General features: G+C 41.9%; 1 protein-coding gene and 1 non-coding gene across 5 annotated transcripts; one reads left to right on the forward strand and one right to left on the reverse strand.

The window, feature by feature from the left end:
• Positions 1-343: 343 nt before the first annotated feature.
• On the reverse strand, positions 344-4,051 carry asRNA:CR45909 (antisense RNA:CR45909). The gene is made up of 2 exons (NR_133350.1): positions 3,843-4,051; positions 344-1,026 (listed from the first exon to the last, which is right to left on the reverse strand).
• Positions 3,923-24,817, forward strand: sas (stranded at second). Of its 4 annotated transcripts, NM_001275408.2 has the most exons (11): positions 3,923-4,155; positions 5,237-5,474; positions 5,544-5,975; positions 15,226-16,511; positions 19,325-19,610; positions 19,819-20,451; positions 20,514-20,756; positions 21,129-22,163; positions 22,672-23,697; positions 23,926-24,150; positions 24,219-24,817. In NM_001275408.2, the coding sequence occupies exons 3-11, from the start codon at positions 5,636-5,638 to the stop codon at positions 24,224-24,226; spliced, it is 5,082 nt and encodes a 1,693-aa protein (NP_001262337.1). In that variant the 5' UTR covers positions 3,923-4,155; positions 5,237-5,474; positions 5,544-5,635; the 3' UTR covers positions 24,227-24,817. The 4 variants fall into 4 exon arrangements, with proteins under 4 accessions (NP_001262337.1, NP_001262336.1, NP_476611.1 ...); NM_057263.5 differs by lacking the exon at positions 21,129-22,163 and having other exon boundaries at positions 4,005-4,155; positions 5,237-5,470; NM_169177.3 differs by lacking the exon at positions 5,237-5,474 and having other exon boundaries at positions 4,005-4,155.
• The last annotated feature ends 253 nt before the right edge of the window (positions 24,818-25,070 follow it).

The raw sequence follows: 25,070 nt of genomic DNA on the forward strand, positions 1-25,070 counted from the left end.
AGATCTGCACTCTGAAGTCATGGTCATGGTCAAATGGACCATGATTGACAAGCCAAGCGACTTGGTTTATGTTTATTTATTTTTTGGTGCTTTTAAGCATTTCAAGTTCTCTATTAAAAATAAAGTTGAAAGTGCAGTGAGAAAGTAAAAATTTATTTCTATATAATTAATTTCATATAGTTACATTTTATATATTTAAAAGTATCCTTTGTGCATCCCAACTTTATAACTATACAAATAGACAAGTCAAACCTAAATCAAAACTTCCATGGAATGCTATAAGTTCACGAAAAAATAATGTTGATTTTTATTATGAAATAAATATGCGACTCTTAAGCTACTTATTTTATCCCTAATTTCAATTTATGTTTTCTAAACGAAACACGAACGTGTCCATAAAATCTCTGAAGGCCAAAGAAATAAATTCCCTGAGCAAAACCTTTTGAGTCACGAGTCGAATATTCAAAGAAATTCTGTTTAAACAATTTAAATCCCGAGCAAGAAGATTATGCAGCATACGTATACATATATGATGTCATGTCTTCGAAATGAAGTTTCGGTTATTTTTGAGCTTGAGCCTGGCTTGGTTTTCAGCTTGTTTATCAGCATCTGGGTATCGTTTCGGCCTCTTTGAACGCATTTCATTAGCGGCCATATATGTATATATATATATGTATCGTATATATGAACTTATATGCACATAATATGGGTATAGTTGTCTGAGCGGTGTCTGCATTCACAACCGGTGTGGCTGTCTTCGCACCGGCTCGCCTTTTGTTTGTTTTGTTTGTATGAAACATATTAAACATATAGTCGCATATGTATCTCTCCAGCGGTCTCTCAGCCCGTCTGCAATGCATTTAAATGCAGTTTGTGTATATATATTTATTATACGCTGCATGTGCATGCTTTACTTTTACTTTCATATGCAACTGGTTGCTGGCAGCCAAAATGGGGAAGTGCTGTCAGTCCGAGTGTGGGCCTCGTTTCTCTCAGTGTGCGCGTTGTTTTTCTTGCTGTTCCCGGCTGCAATGAAAACAGTTTGTAAAGTGATTGTCAATCATTTTTGGTGGCATGTCGCTTAACCGCTTTGACAATAAACGGCAACAGCAATAGCAACACAATGGCAGCTGCTACACTTTTTGCTGGTTTTAAGCCACGTTCGTTGGCCACATTAATTGTACTTGCATTGACTAAATTAGGCTGCTGTAGTGTTTTCTACACCCAAAATTTACTTTGTAGATTTCGGCTTAATTGTTGTAATCCCTTATTTAATAAGAGCACTTGTGAATGGATGAGAAAATGCGAACTATCGGTACAATAAATCCCATCACGGCAATTAACGACAGACCAATGCATTGGTCCACTGTGCAATGATACCAATCCGCACAGCTTTCAAATAAATAAATGTGGGTATATTACTTATCACTCTGCCTGCCTTAATTCATTTGACTTTAATCATCCAATAATAAACACTAAAATGTAGATCAAACAAAGAAACCCGAAAATTGAGCCAAATATATTGACGTAATATCAAGCAAGTTTCGGTGCAGAGCAAATTGGTTAAATGCCTTTTGTGAACAAATAAGGAAAAATGAGCCAATTTAATGCGCACTGACTTGACTTCATTTTACTCGGTGTCGCTGCCTTTTGAAACAGTCCCAAATTCGAGATTAACTGGAAAGAGATTTCGTCTGGTTTCATGGCCTTAGTTTGGCCAACTCTCTTCGACTTTTATCATGAGATTTTTTCTTTTTTTGATGTGTAACACCACGAATGAAGACATTACCAACGAACAGCAGGTGGAAAAAACGAACTGTGAAAACTTGGCCCCTCGCAATGGCATCCGAAAAATTCATTTTTCGCGTTTTTATATAATGTGGATATGGCTTTTCGCTAATTTCGAATTTAATTTCGAGTTTCTATGTAGATTGTACTCATAATTAAGCCAATTACTATTGAACAACTTTCGCTGCTCTTCGTCTGCGCTATCGCATTGCATGCGATTGGGTAAATCAAATCACACAAGTATCAGGTTTACCAGGTCCCATTCCAACGATGCAAGGAAGTGGGTGCTTAGGTCTGTGGCCATTTGGTAGCTAGATAATTGGCTATCAGTGGAAGACCCATTGGTAGTATGCAACTTTGGAATTTTTTACAACACTTCTAGTCTTCTTTTCTTTTGCTTAATTTATATTTCTTAATTTTTAATTCTTAATTCCTAATGCTTTAGTATTCATATGTTGTGCATTTTATGCAAAAGACACTACTTGTAGTTTCCGTTTTCTTGCAGCGTTCTTTTCCTTTGCATACATTGAGAAATGCTCCATTCAAAAACTGTGAGCATAAACTGAAGTTGCATTGTTATTATTATTATCTTTTTATGTTCGCCTGTATTTTATTAGCATTAGCATTAGCGGCTTCTCAATGACGGTGCGATAAGCCCCAGACAAAATATATGTATGTATAAACAAAGGGAGACAATGCAACTTTGGCCGTGTTTGTGCAACACCAAAAAAAGCGCATTTCTGCATTATTCTCTGATGTTTGCACGTTAATGTATGCAACCACAAGAGCAGCCCCAATAACATAGAAACTGTGTGCACATTTGATACTTTTTGACGTCTGCGAGCAGAGAGTTGAGAGTTGAGTTGGATATGATTTGATTTGATTAGATTTGAGTTCTTCAGACACACATTTCCTTTTTAATGACGGTTGGCCAACTTGCTGCCATTGATGTGTGATGACGGTTTCTGGGCGCGTCTCGCATCCCAAGTGGAGAATTGATATTTGCATCGATGGCATTTGATGGCGGTGGATCAGTCAGTGATCGGTGGATTTATGAATTTGGGAGCAGCTCCGCAGATAAGGCCTTCGGAATGGCGGTTATTTGGGTTTGCTAATAGATATTGGAATTTCATGAATCTTTCTAGTTTTATTTAATATTTCGGGTATCGCAGTAAAAATAACTTTTATGTAGTTATATATACATATATCGTACTTTCCTCTATAGAAACCGATTTGACCTCGACTAGTTTTTGGGTTTTAATAGCGTCGGCGTACTTATCTTATCTCTAGTTTTACTTATCCCAAAGTAATTGGTTAAATATTATTAGAACACCAAACATTTAGGGATTATAGTAATTATTTCACATAATATAATATAATATAGTACTAATGCTATCCTTATACTAATCATTTTTATCACTCACGAGTGTTCAATGTACCCTACAATAGGGGTGATAAGGTATCACCTTATCACTTATCATTTCACTCTTTCGAAGTAGCATAGAATTTCTTTATTTAATCATATTTACGAAAGCTGTAAATGGGATTAATCTCTTAGTGCCGCTGTGACCCCAAGCATCCCTGACTCATGAACACTCTGGATCTACGAGTATGGAGATGCAGGGCCGCTAATACGAATCTACGCTTGTGCTCTTTCAAAAAGTCAGACAAAGAAGTCGAGGAAGAAAGAAACCGAAGGTAGGCGTAATCGGAACGATGAATGCCAACTCGGCTTGGCCTGGGTTTTTCAATGGGATTGAGTTTTTCGCCATCCAATTGGACAGTCCAAATAGATCGCGCTGAGTTCACTTGTCAAGGAATCGACTATTGCAGTTGCCTTGCCAAATTGAAAAAAAAAAACTCCGTCTTTGAGTCTTGTGTATGCATCATGGTCGTCTTGTTTCGAATCCAACGACTTCTAGAGAGGGCCTTTCGCTCACTACACCCACACTGGCAGACAGCAACAGCCTAGACACACCTGAGTGTGGGTGAGAGCGAGCATTCAACCACGGGGTAATGGTAATGGGTATTATGTATTACGTGCACGGTCTCACCTGTTGCGCTCAGCTGACGCGCGAGAAGGAGCCAGCCAGATGAGAGCCAACTAAGAGTTGGCCGGAGAGCAACAGCAAACCAGTTACATGTTGGCAGCCTGCAGATGCAGACCGTGGTGAGTTGGCAACGCTACCAGCCAAGATCCGTGCCGCCGGAGAGATCAGTTGGTGGTCGTGCTTGAGACGGAGCGGTTGGCCGAGTGCGATCGCATTACTTTGCGAACGATTTATATATACATATAAACCGCGCTGCCCACAAACGTGGCCAGATAAGAGGAGATATATACCAATACCTATACCTATTTCTCGCCGGGTTGGTGCTAATCTTCGTTTTAAGCGTGCCTGCGTGTGTGTGCGGTTGTGATTTATGCAAATCTTTGCTTTCTTATTAAACAAACACAAGATCTGGTAGTGAAATAAACGGCCCAGCAGAAGAAAAGAGAACCACGACCGAAAACATTCCATTGGAAATACCGAAAACACGTTTTCTCCCTCCAGCTCCGAATCGCTTGTTCGCTGTTTGCTTTCTGCCATTTGCCATTTCTACAAAAAAGGAGTGAGAGTGAAATGTGAAATGCGAAATGTCAGTGCAAATAGCTATCAACTTTTACAATGACATCACTAGATGTTAGCCAAAAGAAATATTAACAATTGCCAGCAGATATGGAATAAATAGAACCGCACGCTGTCTAATTGCCTTCGTACCAATATGGCCAAAAAGGCGTGCAGCAAATTCTGCGGTCTGCAGCCGTTTTCAGTTGCAGTTTCTGCTGCTGCCGTTGGAACCGGTTGAAATATTTTGCTATCGCAATTTGGGTCTAGGGTTTTTTGTTGCTGGCGTTGCATTGTAGCGAGTTGCATGAGCATCGACTGCCTTGCATATAAACAGTATATCTTTTTTTAGAGCCCAATTGGCAGCCTTTGTTTTTGGCAAGCTGGTTTATTTGCCTAGTTTCTGATTTGAATGGTGAGAAGTAAACATTGTGCTGGCGGCGTAGTCTTAAAAAAATGAAAGATATTTATGAGCTGCTCTAGGCTTAGGTACAGAAGTTGTAAATCTAAATGAAATATGCTAAATAGGGTTTACGTATCGTAAATCTACATAGGTTTTCAAAAATTCGGACACATTCAAAACTATGCGAAACTTTATAAAACAAAAGACTTGGGAAACGAACTTGCGTGAGTGGCATCGAAGATGTTTACGCTTTCACACTTAAATTGGTCATTACATAAATGTGTGACATAGGAAATGCTTTAGATATGCGGCGTATTTGGAAAAATTAGCTAATACTTTTATTTCGTAGCTTAATTAACTCACATATTATTTTTGATTGATTGAGTCAAGAGTAAGCCACCCCTATTTTCAAGCTAACAACTTTCCAATTTCCGCGTAGGGCGACCTAACAAATCACTCAACAAATCGGCTGGCAAAATATAGACTTGAGTTGACACTTGAGAGATCGTTATTCAACCGACTTTCAACGGAAATGACAGCATTTGGGGTTACCAAAGCGAGTCAATGACAAATAACAGAAACCGCTGCCACAGATGTCGTGTGAACTAAAATAACCGCATAAGAAAATCCCGCACCCCAAAAGAGAAAACTAAATAATAACTAGTGAACAAAAGTAGGTAATGAGTTATCGAGACCCTTCGAAACGTTTAAAAGTGCATGTAATTTATTTAATTCCATATTTATAGCAGATTACTATAAATTAACAATAACAAGTGCAAACGTGTGAGAAAAATCAAAGAGGAAAAGCCAAAAAGACGGAGCACAAACATAAACCAAAATGCAAACGTGTAGAAGAAGAAAAGCCTCCGGCGGCCAATCCACGATCAAGTGGAGTAGAATGTGCCTGGCCACTCTCTGCGGATTACTTTTGCTTGGCATTCAAATTGAGCGTGCGGCGTCTGCGCCCGCAGGCGAAGACGCAGCGGCCACAACGATGCCACCTTTGGATACCACAACAGATGCCCCAGACGCCGTTGCAGCCACCACCACTCCAGCCACAACTGCCGCAGAACAAAGCAGCAGCATCAGCAGCATAACCACCGAGGCGGCGGATGGTTCAACGACTTCCACGACGACAACAACTGAGGCGGCCAACAAATCCAATGCGACCGAAACTGGTGAGTCCAAGCCGAAAGCCATGAAAATTATAGATAGACGGCATCTACGCGACGACGCTCGCATAGCTGGGGCATCTCATCCCGATCTCCGGCCAGACACTTTAATCCCGCCTAGCCGCGCTGTGCTCTCTGCGCCGTAATCAAATCTCGTTCTCTGAGCCACCAATTAACGCCGTGCCGGTGCGTGACTTCTGGTCCGCCCTTTTTTTTACCCATTTCGTTTCGATTTGTACGGCATTTCTCCATAATTATTTTCCGATTCGGTTAAATGGAGCGAACAAGAGAAATTGTTTGACTATTAATGGATGGAAGAATATTTGAAGATATACATAAGCGGTTTCCTGTTGAATTACTTAGTTAATTACGCGGCATATTAAAGGGAAAATATTAAAATTTCCGGCCCTCAAGCTCAATCTCGGAAACCAATTATACGAGAAATTATTATTCGTGCTAGAACAAGTGAATGAACTTAATTAAATCTTAATATATTCTACTCGTACTACACCCAAGATACTCAAGATAAATTGAATTATACTTCTATTTCGATACAATTGATACTTAATATAAAATAAAAAATAATAAATCAGATTAGATTTTTTTTTTTTTTTTTGTAATTCTGTTGAATGAACACATTCACATTTAGGTTATTAGGATAACTGGAGAAATTCGTTTAACCAGATCACCTGAGATGGAATGATTAACTTTCACACACGTACCTTTTGCAAAATAGATTAATCGGGCAATTCCATTGCCGAGTTCTTGGCTGTAACAGATTTATAATTATCTAGAAGGTTGTTTGGGCTTAATGTCAGTTGCACACCAAACTCTTCACGAGGCAAGCACTCCGTCGTAAAAACTTCAATTGGTTTTTCATTGTTTTGATACTATTCCATCTAGATTCATTGATGACTCGATAAAACGAGGTCTAGCAGGCCACACACAGGTCTAGATCGATTGAGCATAGGTTGTTGCCATGGCAAGTGGGAATGCATTGTTTAAAAGGGACTGGCCTTTTTTAGCCGGTCTAAATGCCACGGGAAGTTAATGAGATTTAACAGCAAACATTGGGATGGTGGTAAGGTAAGCCTTCACAAATTACTCAATTTAAATGCAAAGCAGCCAACTGTCATGACTCATGCCCTTAACCTACGTAGTCCGTACCATAATCTTGGAGTTAACTTTGTTAAATTTTGGGTGTTAACTTTGTACAGAAACACGGAATGTCTTTTCGCGGGGGCTAATTATATAAGTATGTGCCCAGGAAATTAGCTAAGAGAGATAAATAGCAATTAGTCATTGACAGATGTGATAAATGAAACACCTACAAACTTGGAGAAGAAACCGCACCTGATTACATTTTAAAATGGGTATTTCAAGTGATGCAAACTCTTATTTTGCCAGGCGTTGAGTGGGTAGCTAGTGGATTGAGGATTTGGATTTTATAATTAAAACAAGCACATATGTATTAGCAAATCAATTATTGGGCAAGACTTTAGACAGTTGATAAACTGGTTTCGTGTTATAATTACAGTTACCGAAGCAATAAATATAGAAATAAAGCTAGACTAGATTTTAACGAAATCATGAAAGTAAGTGCACAATATTCATTTTCATTTTTAATACAAATTTCGTGTTTTGTAATGCATGTCTTTTTGGGGATATTATGCTATTATCGACCCGTTTTTGGATTAACCACAATCCAAATAAAACATTTTGCAAATTTGCAGCAAATTGTTTTCAATCTGAGGAAAAAATCAGCAAAGTAATACTAATGAGTTGGAAAATTGTATACCACAACTGGCTGCAGTTGTACTTGAAAGTCGAGTACATAAATCATTTATGTTAATTTTCAGTTTTGCGGTCTGTTTTGGGTGCTAAATTATGGCCTTGATAGAGCGCGGGCAGAAATTTAAAAATGCAGAAAAAAAATCCTATTGAGCAATTTTCAATGCGTTGGCATTGCAAGTCAGGGACTGCACTCGAAATGGCTTGCCAAAAATAAATAAATATATTTATAGGTTTGCACGAGGTCTCTTAAAAAATAATACGTATCACGAAATTTACAAAATTCAATAACGACTTCAATCAACAGGCCAACTTGTCTGCGGCTCACTTTCTTCAAGGGAAAATGTACGGCGGGCAAAAAATAACAATAAATAAAATTGAAAAGTGCTGAGTGACCTGCTGTTTTATGGACTTGTTGATTGTTTGTTATTATTATTTTTTCAATTCATAGCATAGTGAAATTTACATATTTCTGGCACGACTATCGTGAGTTTTGGTATTAAAAACAATCCCCATCACTTGCACTCTGAAAAGATGGTGTGCCCCTAGTGACAAGTTAACATTTACGCGAAAATATAAAGTTTTGCCGAATGGAATACACCCATCTCCGAGGTGCAATATCAAGTTCGTACCTTAAGTCTTTTGTTTGCCGCACCCATTTGAGCATCTTCTTCACCTTCCCTTTCATGTTTATTTTTACGCTGTTGTTTACCCGTTTCATAACTGAGAATTTCTGCAGAACAGACAGGCAAACAGTCTTTTGTTTTCTCAGATTTTTCAAGGATAACTATTTCAGCGTAGTGTGAGAAACATATTTCTTTGGAGGGTGTGGCAATTCGGTGCGTGATTTCTGACTTTAACTGACATTAGCTGTACCTTTCGCTTTGGGGTTCATGCTCGATTAGCTGGCGAATTTCATGGGACTGCTATAATGAACCGATAAGTAAAAGTAGCTTAAAAGAGCTTTTCAAACGGCTAGTTCGACGAAATACGTTGAGTCGTATGTGTAGAGTGACAAATACAACAACAGTGCGCGATTGTTCATTGTCTGCCGTTAGCCGGTGGGCATTTTGCCGCAGTTATTATTATGGTTTTGTACATTGACACTCAACTGAGCTTCAGTTTGAGAGGGAGGCGCGTGAAAGTGCAGACAGCGACAATTAACATTTTGGCCGTAAAAATGGCTCTTTGGATGTTTCGTACTCAAGTGCCGAAAAAATCACTTTTGGGCTTTGAACTTTAAGTGGGTTTTCCACAGCGGATTTGTGGGCTTTCTCCGGCCACAGCCTCCCAATCAGCAGAACCAAACGGGTTAGGCAAGTGAAAACCCGGCCCGGCCTGGCTGTGAACTCAATCGCATTTATGTCAGGGGCGCAAATCAAAATAAAGGCAAAAATTTAGCTCAAATGTAACTCGTTTGAAATATGCATTAAGCAATGGCATCAATTCCACTTACAGTAGTATCATGCCATTCCCTCCCTGGTCTAGACGTGCGTTGGCTGGCTTGCATTTTTCAATTAGATAATTTTCATGTATGTACGTATCTTTTTCTCACCTGTGTGCGCAGTGAGAAAAATGTAGCACAGAAAGGCAATATGCGGCTAATTAATGCATTTTAATTGCGAATAACTAGAGTTGAGTGTGTGCTGGGCAATTATCTGTGTCATTGAACGGTGCTGAGAGCGGCAAATGTGGTCAGGAAGTTAGAGCTTAAGCGGGAGCCTCAAATAAAAGAATGGAAATTAATTTAATTACAGGTTCTGAATAATTTTACTGTTGTTTTGAGCTGAAAGATTAGCTAAGGGGAGTAATGGCAGTTCAACAATTTTTCGAAACACCCATAAGCGGAAAATGAAGTTCTTGTTAATTTGCAGATCAACCACCCTTATAAAACCATATAAGCACATACATATAATCTTCAACATAACAATTTGAAATATTGTTAATCGAATGTTTATATAAAATGTATATATTAAAACAGTAGATCAAGTAAATACAGAAATGGTATAATAAAAACGGACAAAATATAATATGATATATTAAAATTAGTAATATTGTTTACGGTATTTCCTAGGCGTTACATAACTTTTATTTTGGCTAATATACAAGGGAGTGAATAGTGTTGTTTTGATTCAACGTGTTTACTAAATCGATATTCCGAACACGTTCACAGTACATTGTAAATTTATCCCCTAAGCCATCTTGTTTTCGCCGCTTGTGCCATTCGATTGACCTTCAATTCGGAACGCACTTTGGCACTAGTTACAAGTCAGCTAGTTGACGGTGCAAGAGTCACACACACTGTCGGCTTCAATTCCAATCCAAACTCCACTTCCAATTCGATTTCATGGCCGGCCAAGCAACTCGCACTCACTTGGCTAAAAGTGTGTGGAGTCATTCCATTGAGATCGGATACAGATACAACTAGAGCTGCAACTACACCAGTTAAGTGTCGTTGTGTTTAGTCATATTGTTGTTTAGACTCATTTCTGCCGGAGGTCTTTGTCCCGGCTCCTTCAGCCCGAACTCCAAATGGACAATGACATGCGCTCTTGGTAGTATTTAAAACTTGTTTTGCCTTCAATCGGGTGAACCTCCTCCTCCCACTACCCCGCCCCCCCACATTCTTCCCCTTTTTAGCGGGTCAAACTGCATTTGTGTTGTTGTTAGATGCACATGAACTTTCGAGTTGAAAAAGGTTAAATACTGGTTGGGAAATAATTTTGCTTTATTGCCGAACGGTTTGACTCGTCTTCCCCTTTGCTTGTTAATGATATTGTTGTGAACTGTTGTTTTTTAATGGAGGAATGGTGGAATTTTGCCCTATCGCAGATGCTCTTACATACCTTACTGACCACCGGCCATTCGTTTGAGTTGTGTTCTTGGGGTTTCTCTATGGTCTGAGCACATTTTTATATCATTAGCCAGATAGAAAGGCCGATAAGATGCCAAGAACGGTTTGGGTTAAGAGCAAGTTCTGTTAACTGCAATTGAGATGAGTTCACGATAATGCTGTGTACTTTGTTCTCTTTCTATGAATCTCGAAGTTTCTTCTAGATGCGGAAGCAAGCCGTTCTTAAAATTATCACTTTGAGGCCTTTCTTTAAAAAAAAATGGTTTCTATATCAATGTATATTTTTTTTTCATTGAACATGCGCGCCACTGAAAGTTAACACTTCGTTGCACAAATTTCCATACTCGTCTTTTGTGGAACGTCATTATTGTGAACAAAGGCCACGCAATTTCATTAACATCAGCAAATTTCTAAAACAAATACAATAGGAAAACCTCAAAAAGATGGGCTTAATTAAAACGAAAATATAATCAAAATTAACACCCAAAAAGAAGCGAGTGAATTCGAATGCAGGCAACATCGTGGATTGCGTAATCAATTCAAATTTGTTTATGATTCGAAACTTAAACCGGACCACAGCAAACAGCTGCATAATACGTTATGGATTCATGACACACTCTAAGCATGACCGTTACATTACCCAAACCCCTAAAAAGGTAAAACCTTTCAACTTCCCCCCACTCCCCCCTTCGATTGCTATTACCAGTTTCATTTTTGTTGACACTTTTTGCGCATTACAAAAGTCGGCCAACAGTGTGATGATAACGGGGCAGGGGGCGATGACAGGTTAGCGGGGATCAGGGGCGTGGGCATGGCCATTAGGCAGGGACCGTTTTGAAGCTCTGCTTCCGGTTGGCCACGTTCAGTGCTTCCAGTACACTACGCGACAAAACTATAAATACGGATATAATAAAAGTCTAATAGCTGGGAATAAGATTAACGATAAAACTGCCGGCTTTGTGTTATTGGGTCAGAAGTGATGCATACTTAAATCACTAAATTCATTAATAAATTGTATTCTTTAAATAGTATTTTTTGTACAAAACAAAATTCACGGCCTAAGTATGCCAATTTGGATCTTTAATTGGCATTTCATTAGATGTTTTTAGATAAAATTTTTTTACTAATATACAGATGGCTTCGGAATAAATAAATTGACCATGAAACTCCTTCCCTATTGCATATGAAGCACATTTCCAGGCATAATCAACTCTAGATCAATGGCAACCATTACCCAGAAGAAGAAGAAGAAGAGCTACAATCCCACCTAACAAAGACATCCGGTTTGCATGCATCGCTTAATGGCAGCTTGTCTATTCTAAGCACATCACTTATGGGCTCTCCTTTGCCTAGTTCCACAACCCCTGCTTTAAAATTGATCTCCCACTCCACCAAAGAACTGTCTGTTCATTTGTTTGTTTGCGGAGCCGCAGAACGTGCGGCGACTTAGAAAAACCGCAAATGAGTTTGAACTACCGGACAGCAGTTTTGCATTTCTGCATAAGTGGCCTGTCCTCGGGTGATGGTTTGCGGTGCTGATGGTGGTTAGCATTCGTTGTCGCATGCATATATATCATAATCAAGCTGGCTGACCGGCTTAGCGTTGAGTCATAAACTATGCTAAGTCAAAAGCCCAGAAAGAACTGAGGCGAAAACTCAAGTTTGTTGTCTGAGTCTTTCGTATGCACTCGCAGAAGTTTCAGATGAAAACACAATGCAAAAACTTGCATAACGGAAGGGCAGACCACCAGGCAAGTCCTATCTGTGCAGCATGTACCAGTATGGGTATATATTTACAAAGAGGACGCCTGGTCGCGCTTAACGAGTGCCAGTGAAAAATGAAAATCAATGACAGTAAGAGACAAATTGTGCGCCAAGTAAAAACGAACAAAACAAATGGAGTTGGAGCTCGACACCGCAAAAGTCCTCGAACAGTTCGCGTTATTATAAACGACTAACCGTGACAGCAAGACCGTCGAATAACCAAGAACCAAGAATCAAGAACCAAAAACAGAGCTCCACCACTGCAATGGCAACCCTAGCTGGAGCTCGAGATGGAGCTGGAGGCTGCCAGCCGCAGCATAACGAACTCAAATTCAAGGTTCATGTCAGTAACCCTAAGCTCCAGTCCCGGCACAACAATAAAAGCAACAGCTAAAACATAAAACACACACACACATAAAGATGTTCTCTCTATATAGAAATCGTCTAGGGCCTCTTTCTCCCATTCACTCTGTTGACTAACGAACCGAACTGTGTTTCGCTAGGTGCCATGTACCCTTTATTTTAAGAGGTATATCGATTTGGAAAATATTTAGAAATATTGCATATTGAAACAAGAATGTTTTATTGCCAGGAAATAAATCGCAACCATCATCTTATACTAATAATGAATTTTTAAACTTATCGAATTTAAATCGGTTATTCGATCTCAGTAAATGCTGTACTACCTTTTGTTTCCATTTAATCTAAAGTTTGGAATTTGAAAGACTAAGCTGAAGGGTATTCAACTTTCGAAGTTCGCCCTTTTAAGAAGAATTTTTAACGCTAAATTGGCGTTCGTTGCATGCCGACTCTGACTGCGAGACAGCCTTTGAATCTGACTGACTGACTGCCTGGAAGCGTCCAGTACCAAAGAAAAATTCATTTCAGCTCTTCGTCGTCGTATTGGAGCGGCGACAACTGTTGTGTCTGCACCAGGTATCAGGAACAAGAAGCTAGGGACTAGGGACTAGGAGGCACTAGGGTCTAGGGATTAGGGACTGGGGACTAGGGCTTATGGTTTAGGGGACCGCTTTTATGCCCATTACGACGCACGCATGACAGTCGCACTCCCCCTCCACCCACACTTTACGTAGGCCTGTCGAGCCGGAGGACTTGACTGGGTAAATGCCGTCCCCATGGGGTCGCCGTTTACTCCATTCCAGTTCCCCTCCTCGAAACCTTCCATGAGTCAGAGACGTATGTGCGAGGGTTATTTACCATTCCAACTGGATGATCGAGTGCCCGAGTACGTTGAAAATTGCAGCTAGACCATTTTAAAGTTATTACCGGAATGGGACTGAAGACAGAATTCAAATGGAAATTTTTGGAATTCCTTGACAGCCAGGGCAATCAAACATAATTAAGTACCAGCTAAATGAATATTGATTGACTAACTTACGAGATAAGAACTTAAAATTGGAGAATCGGCGGTGGAGGGAAAAGGTTTCCCAGCTATTTTCATCTTCAAGACCATTTCCCATTCGTGCGCAACAATTAGCAATGAAGTTCAAGTTCCCATTAATGAATTAAGTCTTAATTGAATGTTCCTGTGAATAGTCTGCGAGCTTGGCAGAAGCAATCTTGAATCTCGTGGCCATCCATGGGCGAGTCAAGTGTTTTCTGGTGGTTTATTATAAGAACTTTTTAAAGACCCCTTACTAAGGTCGTCATTTATTTATGACATGAGTTTTGCGCCCCGAAACTGTGCCCGAAAACAAATGTAATTATATAAGAGAGAGAAGAGAAAATCACAAAGAACAACAAGTTGCCGGGTCTGTGTCTGTCTGAGCCCACAAAAGAGCTTTAAAGGCCAACATACTCGAGCCAAAAGAAGCAGAAAACCGAAGAGAAACAAGAATTATATCATACAAGATGTGTATTGCCTGATATTTTGGTCGGGCCTCGTCCGCCCGGGTCTTCCGAGAATGGTTCGACCTGTGGACGATGATTCAGCAGGCAGAAGACTCAGGCAGACGGGGCTTAATGAATACCTTGCAGATTTTGAGGAATTGATGCTGCGGCCGCCACAAAAAAGAAAAACAAAAATAAACCGAGCGAAAAACAGAAATTACGTTTCAATGATGGCGTATCCAATGCGAATTGCGGATGGTGATGATGATAATGATGACGAGACGCGTGAGATATTTCCAATACGATCAACGTGGTTTCCGCTAGAGTTGCAAAAGAATTCTATTCGCCAGTTACCGTAAATGTGGGACAAAGCCTTAGAGTTTGTTTACCCCAGAAATGACTCAATTCCGGAACGGAATCACAAGGAATTCTCTGCACAATCAATTGGTTTACAGTACCTAAAAGTTATAACAACATCAGAGTAATCCTAATAACGCTGGTCACTTTGCCTTGCTGACCTACATTTAAATTTCACATAATAATCATAATTACGTAATAATCGTAAAAATTAAAGAATTTAGGTATTTTTTTTTTGAAAGGAGGAACGTATTTTTTATTATACGTATACGTATACGTATTTTATTATAATAAAGTAAAGTCGTAAAGAAATTAATTCATTGAAAATATAATTTCTTATAGATTACTGTAACAACATAAGAGTACCAAATATTTTTTTTAGCTAAGAAGCTATGATGGATAATTTGATTTGCTGTTACAAGTTTTCAGCGAAGGAACTGAATCATTAAATGACAAATTTCCGCGTTCCATTTAAAATACCGAAAAGGAAAAACTTATACGCAATAAGATGTTTAGTTATAGTTGGAAAAGAAACAAGTCGAGGGTGGTCTTTAATTTATATCTTATATTTCCTATAACTACATTCAAAGCAATAAAAACAAGTTGAAAAATAAAAAAATATATTGTTTTTTTTTTCAGATTTTACGACAAATGTGCCGGTGGCAAGCAGCCTGCCAGAGGAGACCAGCGTGCGATCGACGAGCATTGAACCCATCACCTCCACGGAGCCCACGACAACGCCCCGCCAGGAAACGGAGGGACCCGATCAGCACATGGTCTTCTCCAACACGGAACCAGATCAGAGCCACATTCAGCACATTCCGCTGCGGGATGAGCACGCCGAGAGCAGTGGCGCCGACGATGCCACCACCGAGATGCAACGGCAGCGTGAGCAGGATCAGCAGCAGAATGAGCTTAATCAGATCTCTAATGAGCAGGACGATGTGGTCAAGGATCTCAACAATTTCCGACATCCGGCCACGCTCATAACGGCCAGCAACAGCAACAGCGAGGAGAACGTCGAGATCGAAAGTGACAAACAAGTTGAGACAACGACGACGGCGGTGCCGGCAGCAGCAACCTCCACATCCACAGAGGCAACAGGTACACCGCCAACAGGTACACCAGCAACATCCACATCCACAGTCCCGAACGAACGCGAAGAAGATCCCTATCATGTGCATATACTGTCCGAGAATCATGATCGCCTGGCCGAACACGAAGATTATCAAATGCTCTCGACCAGCACCGAGGAATCGTCAACAACCTCTACCACTTCGACTACTAACAGCACCACAGAGTCGGGCATTGTGGCTGGTATTGTTGTCAGTCAGGAGAACAAGGCAACCGCTGAGCCATCAACTGCAACCGAGTCTACATCCATATCCACATCCACAACAACTGCAGCAACAGCCGCAACTTCAACCACATCGCGAGCACGCGCCATGCATATGAATGATCCAGAAGATGAAGCGGCCACCACAATAATGCCGGACAGCGAGTCGGTGCCAGTGATTAACATTGTTGAAGGACAACACATGCTGCAGCAGGAGGATCAGAAGGATGAGGAGGAGGAGGGGGTGGTCAAGGAGTCGGAGAGCAGTTCCACCACCGAGGCGTCGACCACCACCACCGAGCCATCGCCATTTGTGGCCTTTGCTGGCGAGGGACGATCGGCGGGTGGCGGCAATGATATCGAGCTGTTTCTGCACCACAATGGCTCTACACACGAGCAGCTCATGGATCTTAGTGATGTCAGCATGGACGGAGATCAGAACGAGGGCAGCAGCAAAACAGAGAGCAGCACTACTAGCACCACCACGACCACTGCTCAGCCGGAAACGGAAATGCCGAAAATTGTGGAGATCACTGCCAGCGGGGATACCATGCAGCGGGAATGCCTGGCCAACAACAAGAGCTATAAGGTTCGTATTAAATGACACAGAAATCATTTAAAACTTAGTTCAAAACGATTCTTACTAAAAATTATATAATCATTATTATAAAAATCACTTATATACTTTCCATTAACTATAATATGCATACGCAAACGATCACATAGGAAGTCAATTTTAAATGCGTTGCTCGAAACTTTTTATTTAATCTTTGACATTTTCAACCGTCTGACGTCAATGCACAGATCTGGTTGTTGTTTCACATTCGTTTTTATTGATGGGAGGAGAATTGAAAGCATTTGTCTAAGTCAAATGCCAGGCCGTATGACAACCATCACAAAAAACACAATAGAATATATGACAGATCCTGACGAGGAGAGAAAGCTGCGCCTCTATCGACGTCTCCATTTCCCTGTCGGCCTGCCCACTTCCTGGCACACGCAACTCCAATTTGCCTTGTCGTCACCTGGATTGCATAATGGCAACGAGTTTGGTGCCCACAGTGAAACCGGTCAGAGCCAATTCAGAGTTCCAGCATCCAGCGCAGCTGCCTGCGCAATCCAAAAAAGTTGAAAAAGTCGAAAATCGAAAATAATTCGGTGAGCTTTCCCGGCTGCTGCTCGCCCAAGCAGCAATTATGCAAATATTTGCGCACCTTGATATTAGCAAGAAAAAAGGCACAAAATACAGACAGGCTGAGGGAGAAAATTCCAAGAAACTGCTCACTGTGATTGATGTTGACATCGCCGCTGTGGTCGCGGATCAGCCCAACCCAATCTCAGCGCCAATCACCATACCCAATTGGGAGCAATCATCACCGCAGAGTGACAATTGCCGGCATTTTAAATAAGTAATCAGACAAATATATCTCAGTTAGAACAATTGAACGTGAAAAATGGTATGCCTTATCGTTCAGCTGATTGAAAGCCATCGGGCACTTTGAATTTCAATAATTGCTACACGCTTTTTTTTTTTTGCGTCTGTCCAAGTGTGACGTGTTCATCAAACGTTGCACTCGGTTCTCTACGCCTCGGGTAATGGCGCCCAGTCATGTTAGCTCCAGATCGGGAGCTTGTGTATATATCCAGATATATAGCTAGACGTGGCTGGAGCACGCCTCCATCTGCCACAACTTACTGACCAACCCATTTTCCGCTGCGATGCCTGAATCTTGGTGTGGTTTTTTTTTTTTAATTAAGCGCGTGTTTGGCTTTTCTTTTTAAATACTCTAACTTAATGTAGTCAGCACATATTATTAAAGATAATTAAACAATTTTGGCATTTGAAGTGCATTTTTAATATCTTTCTCGTAGTATAATTTTCATTTGTCACTGCTATGGTTTTACCCTTTATAAAGAGTATTTCCACTTCGAGATTGCCCCCCTGCCCTCATCTTTTATTAATATCGTTTTTCTTAATCTTTTGCATAGTTTGTGTTGTAGTTTTCATAATCGAGTTTGCGGTCCACTTCGATATGAAATAATTTTTGCTTTCACTTTTAATGAATTGTTGTCGGCGGCTGATCGGACCTCCCAAGCCCCACTTTTTTTTTTTTATAAATTGCCATCGATTGGTAGACACGTGCAACATGCCAAGCCGCATGCCGCAAATGCTTTTCAAGTGGGCACCAAATAACTCAGAAAATAGTCGGTAAAATTGCACAGTTTATCAAGCTTATTCGGGTTTTCTTTTCAGTAGTTTATTGTGCCAAAGAGGGCGTTTTTGGGGTTTTATTTTGCGACGCCAAGGCTCAAAGGTTCACAACAATTGTGAATCATTAGGTGCCATTTAAGCAATGGGGACGGGGAGGAAATTATGGCCCCACAACAGACGGTCATTAAAAATTTCTGGCCAAAACAAAGGGGCGCGAATTCTTGCACCTGAGAACCTAATAAACGCGCAGAAAAACCTTTTCTAAACAATTAAGAGAACAAACAACAGACAAAAGGTTATTTTCAACTCCAACAAATAAACTTTGCCCTCAAGCTTGCGTGGGTTCCGTTGAAATATGACATATTTGGTTATTGGAGCACCGCGTCGAGAGCAGGAAATCTTAGACGGTGATTGCCTTCAATCAACGGGGCGGATGATTGATGAGCCCATTTGCTCTCACCTGCTTAGTTGGTTGTGCAAATTGACGTAATTTGTGCGCAAATAGCTTTCACACAGCGAAATGGAGGAAATATGTATTTTGACAAAAAATAAAAGTGGCTCAGTAGGTCGATTTTGGACATTAATGGAATAAATTTGCGGCTGTTCTTGGTAATCAAATGCATGATTATCAGTGTAATTTAGGGCTCTTTTAAGATAGTGAAAGTAGTGGTCATAGTGGTTATAGATTTGATAAAAATATGGATAAATCTAAAGCTGCATTGTTTAATTATTTTGCTTATGCTATGTTTTATGATGTATGATAATTTTTCACATTGATGTTAGATATAAAGATTAATTATTGTTGTTTTTGTGATTATTCCTTGGAAAGTCTGTAGCATATTGAAGAAAAGTTTTCCGACCCTTACAAGTATATAGGATTTTGATCAGGATCACTAGCCTAGTCGATATGACCTAGTGTGTCTCTCCGTTTATCTGTCCGTTCATTTGACCGATTGGCATTTTTTATTTTTGTTATTTGTTTCTACTTCCTATCGATAGGCAAAAAAAAGTTTAACGACGACGCTAATTCACAATTACTATATTTTCGACAATCTTTTGTAGCTTTTATTGTTTTTAAATGAACAAATGAATAAAATGGTCTACCACGGAAGCAATTGTTGTTTGTGGTGATTTATTTAGTGGCTATAAGCTGAAGAATTTAGACTCTAACGTCTTGCCATTATTTACAGCACGGCGAGTTGATGGAGCGGGATTGCGACGAGCGTTGCACCTGCAACCGCGGCGACTGGATGTGCGAGCCAAGGTGCAGGGGACTAAGTTATCCGCGCGGCAGCCAGCGCAGCATGGCCAATCCCAACTGTCTGGAGAAGATGGTGGAGGAGGACGAATGCTGTCGGGTGATGGAATGCAGTGAGCCGCAGCTGGAGCCCACGGTGGTAGCCACAGAGGGTGCTGCACCTTCCACCAATGGAACGGGAGAATCGGCTGTGACCCTGCCCACGACCGATGATGAAGGTGAGTGAGCGTACATATATCTTAGGGGCAGCAGCAGATGAATTAGCTTTTTGTGGCTTCGCTGTAAACGTAGCTTGTATGCATTCCCAAGTCATTACTGTTTGGCCAAGCTTTTTAACATTTGGCGTGTTCTCTGTGCTCTCCATAAACATGTCGCATCCACGCCGCTCACGCCCATTGCTCATTGCCACCACCCACCACATTGCAGCCACGCCCAAGCCCCGAACTGATTGCCACTACAACAGCGGTGTCTACAAATTCCGGGAGCGTCTGGAGATCGGGTGCGAGCAGATCTGTCATTGTGCCGAAGGAGGCGTCATGGATTGCAGGCCACGCTGCCCGGAACGGAATCACACGCGTCTGGACAAGTGTGTGTATGTAAAGGACCCGAAGGACGTGTGCTGCCAACTGGAGCTCTGCGATGTCACGCTGGACGATCACGAACAGCAGCCAACGCCGCTGCAGAGCAACAACAACGAAGATCCAGAGGAGATCGACCCCTTCCGCTTCCAGGAGCAGGCTCGCGACGCCGGAGGCGCCAAGCCCACTTGCACATTCAAGGGCGCAGAATATGATGTGGGTCAGCAGTTCCGCGATGGCTGCGACCAGTTGTGCATTTGCAATGAGCAGGGCATTCACTGTGCCAAGCTGGAGTGCCCCTCGAACTTTGGCCTGGATGTCCAGGATCCGCACTGCATACGCTGGGAACCGGTTCCGGCGGACTTCAAGCCCTCGCCGCCGAATTGCTGTCCGGAGAGCATGCGTTGCGTCGACAATGGCACATGCAGTTACCAAGGCGTCCAGATCGAGAACTGGTCCCCTGTCCCAGCCAACCTGACAGGTAAGATCGTGGCTTATTCACCTCCATTTCCATATCTCTCGAACATGGCTTCTTTCACACAGGTTGCGATCAGCATTGTTATTGCGAGAATGGACGGGTAGAGTGCAGGGCAGCTTGTCCTCCGGTTCCAGCTCTTCCTCCGGCGGACTTGCCCTGCCATCCAGCCTTGGCCCGCCTGCTGCCCATTCCCGATGACGAGTGCTGCAAGCACTGGATGTGTGCCCCCCAAATCCCGAAAATCGGAGGTGCGGGTCAGGACGAAGAGACGGAAGCTACTTCAACCCATTCCTCGATTCCAGCAAATGGTAAATATATGTGCATGCCATAATAATCCCTTTCTTTTCTGGAGTTTGCATGTTGCAATGAAGACAGTGTTTCCACCAAATCGCTTCATTTTCTTAGGCTTTGTCATTGAAAAATCATTTTTCAGTTTTGCATATATTTAGTTTGATTTGTTTATTTTCTTAATATGTTGCGCTTTTGCTCGCTGTCTTATCTGATCTCTCTCTACTTCCATTTTTATCGCGCTGACATGCTATTTAATTTCGTTTTACTTTATTTTTATTTTCTACGCTCATCACAACCAATTTCAATATTGTTATTCACGCTATGCATTTTGTAAATAATCAAACTACAACAACCAATCAATCAACCATCCAACATGCAACCGATAACAGAAACAACAACAACGACAGCGACAGCAAATAAATCGACCAGTATACCTAGCAAAGTACCCCAAATCAAGAAGGACGAGGAGAAGAGACCACCAGCAAGTGGCGCCTTCTATCCAACCTTGGATGGCAAGCCACCCAAGTCGATTGGTGGTCTTGGTATCTTCGAGAAGCCGGAAAAACCAGAGAAGGCCCACAAGAAAGTGCAACATCAACAGCAGCAGCATCAGCAGCAGGAGCAGCAGGAGCAGCAGCAGCACCAGAATGATGTTATATTCGACGGTGATCGCACAGAGGAGCAGGAGGAGCCTTTGCCACCGAACGGCGGTTTTGTGCCCTTCCAATTCGGCCAGCAGCATCCGCATCAGCCACATCTTGGTCCGTATGGCTTCTACAATCCCGTGAAGCCCGTTTACGAGGACTATAATCCCTATGAGCCGTACGACATCAATCCCAATGGCACACCACAGGGCAAACCGCCTCCAGTGCCCACTAGTCAGTCCGATTTGTTCAATATATTAGGTGCGGAACAACCAGGACACCCGGTTCATCCTGGCCATGGTGGACCCCCCCGCATTCATCCTGGGCAAACGCAAAAAGACAATCACAACCTGGGACCACAAGTTAGAATCGAACAGATACTGCAGCACCTGCAGCAAACTGTTCCAGGTGGACCACCACCACCTCCGCCCCACCAGCAACACCAATCCCTGACACCGCAGCTGCATCCGCAGCAGCAACAAATTTCGCAGCAACATCCTGGTCATTATGTGCCCATCGTGCACAGTGGAGTGCCGCCACCGCCACCAGGACATGGCATTGCCATTGTCGATGGGCAAACAGTGGCCTATGAGAGTTATCCTGTGATCCCGGGACTGGGAGTACCACAGCACCATCCCCAGCAGCACCAGACGACCCCGCAGCAACACTTGCAGCAGACAATCCTGCCTAGCTCGAGCACCACCTCCGGACTCTCGACGCAGGCTAGTGAGCACAGTCTGCACCAGAACCAGGGCAAGCTGGCCAAACAGCAGCAGTCAGGTTGAGCAATCTATTCTAGACACCACCACACTCCTTAGATCTCCTTTACTCCGCTCAGCTATACAGCAAAAAACAGAAACACTGCGACAGGGTTCTACTGTACTAACTGAGACAACACTATCCACAAAAACCAAAAACAGACATACAGTCATCCATCACAAGCACCAACACACCCATCAGCACAAAAGATCATCCATCATTAACATGCTTGCAGCTAATCCGCAACTCAAGCACTTTTCAAATACTAACTTAAACTTAAATCTAAGTCAGAGATGAGCAAGTTAAGATCACCGTGGGAAACTATCATATTTTCTTCTTTAGCTCCGAAGTAAATTAAATTGATCAATATATAATTTTTTTAAATTTTTATGAAACAACCATTTTAGAGATTTAGTTTAAAAGTAAAAGTATAAACTCCAATTGTATGATCTATAAGACTGCTTATCTCTTTCCTTAACTCTTAAAATGATTCACTTTGACATCGAACCTTTCTTATTATCATAACTAGGAGCCAACAACCTGCAACCTGATATCGAAGTTCACACACTGGAGGCCATCGATCCTCGTTCCATTCGCATCGTCTTCACCGTTCCCCAGGTCTATGTGAACCTCCATGGACGCGTGGAGCTGCGCTACTCGAATGGACCCAGTAACGATACATCCACCTGGGAACAACAGATTTTTGCTCCGCCCGAGGACCTCATTGCCACATCCCAGATGGAGTTCGATCTGCCCAGTCTGGAACCAAACTCACTGTACAAGGTGAAGATCACCTTAATCCTTCGTGATCTAAACTCGCAGCCCACGAGCAGTATCTACACCGTGAAGACGCCACCTGAAAGGACCATCACTCCGCCACCTCCGTTCCCCGATTACAGGCCAGACTTCCAGGACATCTTTAAGAACGTTGAGGATCCAGAACTGACGGTCAGCGAAACGAATGCCAGCTGGTTGCAGTTGACATGGAAGAAACTTGGAGACGACCAAATGGAATATGTGGACGGAGTTCAGCTGCGCTACAAGGAACTGACGGGCATGATCTACTCCTCAACGCCTCTGATCCATCGCACGTTGACCAGCTACACCATCCAGAACCTTCAGCCGGATACGGGCTACGAGATTGGGCTGTACTACATCCCATTGGCTGGACATGGAGCTGAATTGCGTGCCGGACACATGATTAAGGTGCGAACTGCCCAGAAGGTGGACGTGTATGGCTTCGATGTGACCGTTAACGTAACCAAGGTGAAGACCCAGAGTGTCGAGATCTCATGGAACGGAGTGCCCTATCCGGAGGACAAGTTCGTGCACATTTATCGTGCCATCTACCAGAGCGACGCTGGCAAGGAGGACTCCAGCGTCTTCAAGGTGGCCAAGCGGGACAGCACCACTGGTACCCTGATCATGGATCTCAAACCAGGCACCAAGTACCGCCTCTGGCTGGAAATGTACCTGACCAACGGCAACACCAAGAAGAGCAACGTTGTCAACTTCATCACGAAGCCAGGTGGTCCAGCCACTCCCGGAAAGACTGGTAAGTTGTCGGAATATTGAGGGTATAAGTATTGTCAATAGAACATAATTCCCTTTCAAGTCTTGCAATTTTTCGAAGGAGTATGTAGAGGATTTAAACTATTTGGTGAGGTGAAATTCAGTCTTGAGTTTAAATTCCAATACGCCATATTCAGTTTATTAACATTGGAATTTTATATTTTACTACATTGATTTGACAATTATTCTAATTCGACTGTGCTTTTAACAGGAAAACTCCTAACGGCGGGAACGGACCAACCCGTAGGCGATTACTACGGCCCCCTTGTGGTGGTTTCTGTGATCGCCGCTCTGGCGATCATGTCTACTTTGGCCCTGCTACTTATTATCACCAGGAGACGAGTTCATCAAACGGCATCCATTACGCCACCACGAAAAAGCGACGCTGCCTACGATAATCCCTCATACAAGGTGGAGATCCAACAGGAGACTATGAGTAAGTAAATCTCAAAATCCCAATAGACTTTCTGATAGAGTTTCTGATGCTATGATCTTGAATTCCAGATCTGTAAATGGCGCACAATGCCCTAAAAAGCAACTAGAGTTAAAGCAGATTCTTGTAAATATTGAAGGAAATGGATGTGGAAGAATAACTCAGTGTCAGTAAAGGAAAATCCTGAATCAATCACATTAAATCAGATGGAGCAAGCAATTTTCTGAAACCGGCGCAATATCAAAAAATTTGTTCAAATCGAAATGGCCGCCATGTTGAATGTAGTGGTTAAGTAATCTAAAAGCACATACCTTTTGTTAAACAATTTGTGACTTGTGTAAATAGAGAGAGATTGAGACAGAAGCAGACACCCTATAGAAGAACCAATTGACAACAGCTCCACAACTCAAATTGGCCTCGCTGGGCGTATCGATTCTATTGGCGATTTCAAAATGCATACGAGTTTAGTTAGTTTAACTTGTAAATTGTAGCTTTACACTAATCGTAATTAAAGGGCGCATCAGCATCAACAGAATCCGCAGCACCAGCAATACGATGCGTTCTTCAATTAACAGTCCATAAATATTTAAATTAGCTTTTAAAACGTACATAGATATGCATATATGTATGTATGTGAGTATGGATAAATAAAGAAAAGATAATAAAACCCAAGCAAATGTTTTTCTTATCGGATTGAACCATCAAAATTGTGTTGAAGATACAAAGTATCTGATCTTCTGATTTAAGCGTACTAAAAGTAACAGTATGTTTTATATGCATTTTAAATACTGATACTTAAATGTTTGTAAGTAAAATGAAAAATAACTTCTCCTTCAAAAAGCTTACCTACCTATTTGTCACTTTTTTAAACGACAGCTTGGTTGATACGAAGAATAAAATAATAAAGAACTCATGTCGCGATG

The sequence above is a fragment of the Drosophila melanogaster genome, chromosome 3R (genome assembly GCF_000001215.4).
Source record: "Drosophila melanogaster chromosome 3R".
In the NCBI taxonomy this organism is placed as follows: Eukaryota; Metazoa; Arthropoda; class Insecta; order Diptera; family Drosophilidae; genus Drosophila; species Drosophila melanogaster.